An 8,305-nucleotide genomic window follows, 5' to 3' on the forward strand; every position below is an offset into this window, starting at 1 on the left:
TAAAGTACCAAGTTTTTCAGAGAGGCGCCTCACCTATGAAATATTTAGTAATGTGAAGGCTGAAAGATGCAATGACTGTGTGTTTCAGAGACTGTGTGTGTGTGTGTGTATGTGCCGAGGGATGATTGTATACATGGTTAAAAGGCAACATAGTTGCGGTCGAGCCTCTGTTATTCCTGAGAGACAGTTTCCTATATACAAAGCAGCCCGGAGAGAAGCAAGTACTAAATAGGAAAGAAGCAATACTAGAAAGTGCCCTGGCATACAGGAACACATCCTGTGTGGACGACCACCTCAGTCGCCGTGACAAACTCACAGCTATGTGCCCTGACATGGAAATAAAACAAGCATATTGACTTCCAAAGCAACTTTTTGTTTCCGTTTAATAATTTACCGACACAATCTTCATTTTGAACGTCCTGCAAACGTTGATTATTCTTTTAATAAATTGATTTTTAATTTATTTTCATTGATTCGATTAATGCAATTCATTCAGTTAACATTTTTAATTAATCGGGAACAATAAGGTTTACTTGTTTTTTCACCACAGGGATAAAGACCGAATTAAACCCATGTAAAATTGAACTTCATTAAACTGACATTAACTTAAATTAATTAGAAAGTAAACAACTCTGTAAAAAAAAAAAAAAAAAAAAAAAAAAAAGGGGCACGACATTCATTACATGAAGTCGTTTTTTTTTAACAAATGGTGAGTGAAAGCAGCGCTGAGCATTCAGAAGATGTTGATCTTCAGCTGCAGGAGGTCAAACTAAATATAACATGAGCTGTTTATTTTCTGGTCAACTTATAAGATTTGTGAAGCTTCCAACCCTGTTAAAAAATGGGACTTCCCTGATTTGTGAGATTTTTTTGTTTTGTATAATCAGGCATTAAGCAAACATCAGAAACAGAGTTGTTTATAAAGGTTGAGCTTAATGAATGCATTCAAAATAAAAAAAAAAATGGAATGAGTTTATTTATTTCCCCTCATGCTGCAGAAGTGAATCAAATTATATTACTTCTAGGGTTTCGCGGGATTGTGTGCGAAACGGAAAATGGCTAAATGTTGTTTTTAGAATTTTTTTTAATTACGTTTCAATTACATTTTAATGTAAAATAGAGTAACTTTTAAGTAAAATGGTTAGTCCAAAATCTTGTACCTCAAGCTAATTTTCCATCTGGAAAACTACTTTGAAACAACGTGTATTGTTTAAAATAAACTTTTACTACAATAAAACGAATGCCACTTGAATAGGTCGTACCCAAACTTGCGTCATTTTAATTGTTTGACGGTTGAGACCTGCCAAAATGATAGTTTCAAGGTGTAATACGAAAATGCGTTTTGTTTAAACGCTACGTTCATGCTAGGTTAGTCTGTCAAAAATGTCTCATAGTCGTCACAAGAAGAATATGGATTTGTGCGTCCGATAAATCATTTTAAAAGTAATGGGACACCAGTGTGTCCTGTATTCGTAGAAATTGCAGTTATGCTCGTTTTTTTTCTTGATATGAGTGAGAGGCTGCATATTGCTGTGAAGTAAAGAAGAGTCATAAACCAATGTTTTATTGAGTCACAGAGTTCCAGTGAGCCGCCGTTTCAAAACCAACGGAAATGCAGAAAGAACCTTGACATTGATATTACGCTTTTTTTTTCCGAAGCTACCTCTGACGGTACAAAAGAAGGCATCGACAGCATGAGAGGAGGCGTTTGTGTGACGCGAGGGATGAAGCTGGTTCTCAAAGTGGGACAGAGTGAGTATCAACATCACCTCCAAAAACACATCAATGATTGAACCTAAGCACTGAAACAGAGTCAGAAATCAATAAACATTGTGTTAATACATGCAAGCACTTGCTCCTGTTCATAATTGAAGAGAACTTATCAATAAATACCTTTTTTTGCTTTCACAGCTGCGTATGGCCTTCCCCCAAAGCCCAAACCTGATCCAGGCCGTCCCAGCAACAGAATCCCAGGTAACAGTCAGAAATAATGCGGGACACTTTCCCAGTTGCTTATGAGCTTAACCCTGGATTAACATCTGATTTTTTTAACCCTGGATTAAGGCTACTTTTAATCCTGTGTTAAGCAATGTCTCACTTTTGTAATTTTGAAAAGATGTTAGCACTGCACCTGGATTATGAAACCTTGCCCTGGAAGAGGTACTAACCCAGAAGCGCAGTGTCAGCAGTATGCAGAGCAAAAAATGTTTAGCAACAGACAGACAATCGTAAATGAAATAATGGTTGCTTCATTAAATATTCATTTTTTATTGTTTATTTTTATTGGCTTTTTTGCTAGATAGGAAAGTGAAGGGAAAGGGGTTGGGTACATGATCCAAGTCAGACTCGAACTTAGGCATAACCGTTCTATATGTCATAAATAACACACACTCATTAAATATTCTTTTGGTTGGTTTTTTACACTGTTTTGTTTTAATGTCTGAGGGAAACAGTTACTTAATGCTTCTTTGAATTCCCTTTAATTTCTCTTTATTTTCAAAGTGTTTAAAAGACTTTTGAATTTCAAGACTTTCAACTACAGAAGATTTTTGCGAAGGTTCTGTTGGTGTTTAAATTCCGTACGAATTGAAAACTGTTAAAAAGCTATTTTTGTTCATTAAAATTAGGCTGAAATAATAAATATTGCATGATAAATTCAAATTAAATGAAACTTAAAAAATAAGTAAAATTACTAAAAACAAATTTAATGATACAATATTTTGCATTAAATCTAAATAAAAAATAAAGCATGTTAAAATGAATAAAATAGTACAATAGTATATAACTAAAAACAAAAAATGTTAACCCAGGCTCAGAAAGATACTAATTCAACCATTTTTATGATAAAAATCCCAGTGGGGACTTCTTTCATCTGTATTTATGCATTAACCTTGATGCCATATGCATATGCGTCTGTTGTCATGCTAATGCACTGTCTAGTGCATTTTGTAATTGATTTTAATTGTTTTTTTCTCTGAGGCTTAGCCTGCACTGGTTGATCTCCATAAGGTAAACATTTGAGAAATCAGCAGTGTTGAAGCTAAACACAAGACAAAATTGTCGGCTAAAATCAAAGCTACTAATGGATTAAATCGAATCTAATCTAAATACTATCAGGATGTTTGTCGTAGAAGATAAAGCCGAAAAGCAAGTGAGCTTCAGAAGTCGGTTGGTCGTTGATTTATCAGCTCTTTTCTGTTTCAGATACAGAAAGTGGCTCTAAAGCAGGTGATGGAAGTGAGTCCGGAGAGAGGGGAGACAGTGGTGCCGTCTCTGCCTCTAACATCGCCCTAATCGCCGGCGGTGCCGGGGGAGCCTTTATCCTCCTGATCGCAGTAGTGATTGCCATCGTGTGTTACCGGCGACGGAAAGCGAAGCACTCCGAAACTCACCATCCTGCCCTTACGCTCTCCTCTCTTACCCCAAAGAGAGGCAGCTCCTGCGGGGCAGCTACGGGGGCCGGCGGGGGCAACAATAATGGCTCCGAGCCCAGTGATATCATCATTCCCCTGCGGACCTCTGACTCGGCGTACTGCCCCCATTACGAAAAAGTCAGCGGTGATTACGGACACCCCGTCTACATCGTTCAAGAGATGCCTCCTCAGAGTCCCGCCAATATTTACTACAAAGTATGAGATCAAAGAAGACGCAGAAAACCCATCCAGAATTTGTCGTACCTCACACACATGCGCTGTGTGTCCCAAGTGACTCTATATTTAAGAGCCTATATGCGATACTAGAACCTGGACATGAAGTTGAGTTCTAGGAAAGTGGTAAATCCAGCTTTTATGTCATAGCAGCGTGTTTGCATTTATTTACAAGTGTGTGTGTGTGTGTGTGTGTGTGTGTGTGTGTGGTGGGCGGATCACGGATTTCACATGTACTCAGGTGCAAGTGAATGTACGTCTCACGCTTGTTGGAGATGAGTTTATACGTCCATTCTGATGGTTGAAATTGAGTTATTGTGCTTATCCTCAAAACAGTAGAGAGAAACAAAAGAATACCTGTATAAATAATATAAGTACTTCTTACATTTTTACTCTCTGGGGGGAAATTCACTAGAAAAGTGCGCTGGCTGATTGCGTCGTTTTTTGTTTTGTTTTGGGGGTTTTTTGCACATGCATTGTTTTAGTGGTCTCTCCACTAAATGAAGTCTGGTAACAATAAAAACCTGCCTAAAAGATCTAAACTCCACCTCCACGCCACAATCCTCCACCTGCGGACTGGAGCAATCTGGCGTACTTTAATGGGACTTTCCAGTATTACAAAGATACAGAAAACTAACTGAATCTTTAAAAACGACAAAAACGTTTTGACAAGATATGTTTCTGTTTTAAAATATTTTTTCATTATTTGATGAATTAACGCTGCCATTATCATTTACACAATTTAGTTTTTTTTTTTGCCCAATTGCTTCTTTTATAGAATCTGGTGAAGTCACTGAATTCTTTGCACTTTGGAACAATCTAAAATGTTTAATGTAATTGGCAGAATCAAGCTTTTTTGACTTGGAGTTGGACTTAGTATAGACTGTTTATGCATTCTAAAACAAGGCTAATTTGCATAGAAAGGAGGCGATTTTGCGTGGAAAAGGAAAAATAATTTAACAGTTCACTAAACATTTTAAAACCTTTCTCCATCGCACAAAGCACTTGTTAAACTGGCTAGTGTGGGTGGCTAGTGGATGAGACGCAAAGTGTACTGGGCGCAAAAGCAGTGCAACTGTTTAGTGAATTCGCCCCTCTTTATTTTGTTTTAGTCAGTTCATCTGATTGTAAATGTTTGTCTTTTCTGAACTCGGACCTCCATCTGATTTATTTATTAAGCATCAAAGAAACGTTTTTTTCATTTCCTTCCACTTCATCAGCTTCCTATCGCAACTCCTCAGCACCCGGTTGTTTGTTTTTGAGCTTTTTTAAACATTTTTATGTGAGCAGCAGGACTCGCGTGTGGAGGAGGTGTAGAAGGATGATCGACCGTTTCAGACGGAGACTCTTCTGAGATTTCCAAGAGGTTGGAGGTCAAAGTTAAGCGGTCAAAGAAAAACCCCTCAGCGCTGCGCGGGAGTCCTTCACTCATGATGATTTGAGGGCTTCTCCCTCTCTGCCCTGCCTTTTGAAGTACTGTGTACACCATGATAAACTGCTCACTTACCCTAGACACACAATGCCAAACTTATACACACTTAACACGCACATCCACATTACAGCAGTTTGAGTTTTCATGCGTTAACCCCAGCAGATGGACTCCAGCTGTTCGTTGGTATGTTGCTCAGAGCACTGTGGTTCAGGCCGAAGACAGTAGGACTAAGACAGCCAGTGAGACTGTGCATCTAAATCAACCCAATCACAAACTCTCCACATCCTCTTGAGTGTTACACATATCCGTTGCTTGGTTACAATCTCGTCTCGACTCTCATTATCACATTTCGGGCGATGTCTCCAAACCATCTCTGACATTATCACCCTGTGCCAGCTTGAGGCTTCAGGTCCACAGTTCACCAGAGTTATTTCACTGGATGAGACATGACATCATCGTGAGATGTAGAAAGAGACGGTATGTTACCGACCGGAGTGACCTGAGCTTTCTGGTTCAGACTTCTCTCCGTCCGTGTTGGTTTATGTATTTGTTGCCATCATTATCGCAATTGACTAAGAACCAGAAATGGCACCTTTATCATTTTACTTATTTCTGTTAATGTATTTTTTATGTTTTCTTCTTCCCATTTCATTACTTTCAACAGTGTTAATTTGTTTGTAGATGGCGCAAATGAGAGTACTCTAAATGAAGCAAAAGCAAATGCAATTTTATCCAACCTACCCTGCTTGTGGTAACCTTCGATTGTAACTAGCATTGGGAACTGTAAGGAATTATCAATTGTAGTTCTGATTCCCCTTAACTGCTCCATTGACTATTCTTTCAGTGCTTGCGAAAAAAGACATTTGGGGGGAAATATAAGAGATGTGATTTTTATGGCATTTACTGTACTTATCAGTCTTTTGCCAAATGATGGACTTTTGAGAGTTTTTAATGGTGACATGAATTCAGTCCAATAATTAGTCTTAGCTGTGTATTAAATAAAAAAAACTAAACGTTGTCAAAAGTGGTAAGATTTTCTATTTTCGTATTTTTAACATCATTAATTTGTTTCTATAAAATACCACCAATTACAAAAAAACAATGTGTATCTTTATCTGCACATTGTGATATGAATATTGAGTCAGGAACCATGCTGAGTCGTCACACAAGCCTTAAGATGAAAATAATAAAAACAATTCCTTTTAAGTAAGTGATTGCTTTGTTTGGGAATCAGACTACGCTGATCATGTTCTGTGTTGAAATCACTTAAGGCATAAAACCTTTGAAAGAGATTGATTTTAAGTAAATCGAATATTTACGAGCAGACCTTTATTCCGTTTTGTTTTTGAGTTATGTCTGGGAAATAACTGATGCTTGTTAATTCTGAATTGACAGGATTGTTTTTCACTTCATTTTTTCAGAAGAAGAAGAAAAAGAAGATATTTTCCAGATTATTTATCTGATGCATTTACAATGGCTGTGTCCGAAATTGAACAATCTCTTGAGTAGGTACTTTTTTTGAATAATTACTTAGCAGCCACTGAAAAAGTATGTTTTATGAAGTATAAATGTCATATGGATGTACGACATACAGTACATCAAAGTTGCGTTGCTTCACTGCCATTCACCAATCACCCCCCACCCCAACAACGCCCTTCCCCCGTGGCCTCATGGGAGAGTAAAGTCATGTCACCTTTATTTATATAACGCTTTTAACAATACAAATTGTGTCAAAGCACTTAACAGTATCAAATTGGAGAATAGGGTGTCGGTAATGTATAAAGACTAGATTAAACACTCAATTTTCAGTTAAAGGCACTTCATTATTGAATTCAGAGACGTTATCTTAAATAGTATCTGTGCGATCAAATCGACAATAATTACTAGAAATTAAGTGTCCCCAACTAAGCAAAGAACAAAACTCCATCTATGACTAAATGGAGAAAACCTTGGGAGAAAACGGGCTCAGTTGGGGGGGCCAGAATCATGCTGGAAGTAGTAGGTTCTTTGGGGTATTTTTCCCTGCGGATACTGTGAATTTGGACATACTTCCTTTGTCTCATTCTCCTTGTTGCCTACTATATAGTACAAAAGTATGCAATTTTGGATGCAGCCATAAACTGTTGTGTCATTATTTGAACGAGTTTCTATACTGTGGTATTCAAGAGAGATGCATTTTTGAACTTCTGCCCCCTGCAGGCCTGGAGGAACCATTGTCGGGCTTTTTCATACTTTATTTTGTTGTTTCTTTGTAAATGTGTTATTTCTCCTTATTTCTCCATCATCTGCCTGCATTTTAAAAGATGTAAAGCACTTCCTCGGCTGGCCAGACCATGGGTTAGTCCAGATTTAGTTTTTTTTTAGTTTTCTCTGTTTAACAAAGACGAGCCACCTGGCCTGGTTAATGTTGATCTAAGCCACCCAAAGCATTTCAGTAACTACCAAAAATACCGATAGTGATTACACAATGGCACCAAACCCTGTTTTTAGCATTTTACATAGTCATTCAATACTGGCTGTTACACTTTTATCTGTTTACATTTGTCTGCTAACCGAATATCATATTTTGAGATGCCTTGATGCTAAATTGTGATGAAGACTGTTTCTAGATAACTCAACAGTATTTCTATAAACAATGCTGATTTCAAGAGGACTTTTACGGTGTTTTAAGAGTCCAGTTGTACTGGACAGGAGTTGATGTTCCGACTATGTTAAGATGTTATAAAAACACTGAGGCAATGATAAATAAATGTTAATATGTTTAAAAAGATGTTGAGATTAGATACTGGGAAAAACTGTTTGGTTCACCTGTTCCCTTATTCTCTTTTCTTTTTCTCTTTTCTCTCACTTTCCAATCCAGACACTCTATCAAATAAAGATTACATTCCATGCAGTAAAACTCACTGATAAAACTAAAAAACTTGCCTCTCAGCTGGTTTATCGTGGCTATCATTCACCTTTATAACAGTGGTTCTCAAACCTCCCAAAGGGTGTTTTTACCGCTACTTGTTGTTTTATGCCGCTTTTGCCATTTCCTTGTTAGATTTCCCTCTTTACTTATTCCTCCACGCTCACTTGATCTTGTAATATGTTCCCACATTCCACTTCTGTTGTTACTCTGTTTGTCCATTGACTTGATACGGTTCGCTGCTGGCTCATAATAAGTGCTGGATGACATCACTGGCATTTTAATGGCACAATCACTCCCTTCCCCTCCCGGTTTCGT

The 8,305-nt window shown here is 37.7% G+C and overlaps 1 protein-coding gene across 1 annotated transcript in view; it reads left to right on the forward strand.

Annotated features, from left to right (window-relative positions):
• Positions 1–7,847, forward strand: part of efnb3a (ephrin-B3a) — a 38,224-nt gene extending 30,377 nt beyond the window's left edge. Inside the window, exons 3-5 of the mRNA XM_043250876.1 lie at positions 1,660–1,752; positions 1,912–1,974; positions 3,205–7,847. Of these exons, the coding sequence (XP_043106811.1) occupies positions 1,660–1,752; positions 1,912–1,974; positions 3,205–3,635 (587 nt within the window). The 3' untranslated portion in view covers positions 3,636–7,847. The remainder of the gene's footprint in view (positions 1–1,659; positions 1,753–1,911; positions 1,975–3,204) is intronic.
• Positions 7,848–8,305: the final 458 nt, after the last annotated feature.

The sequence above is a fragment of the Puntigrus tetrazona genome, chromosome 10 (assembly GCF_018831695.1).
Source record: "Puntigrus tetrazona isolate hp1 chromosome 10, ASM1883169v1, whole genome shotgun sequence".
Lineage (NCBI taxonomy): Eukaryota > Metazoa > Chordata > Actinopteri > Cypriniformes > Cyprinidae > Puntigrus > Puntigrus tetrazona.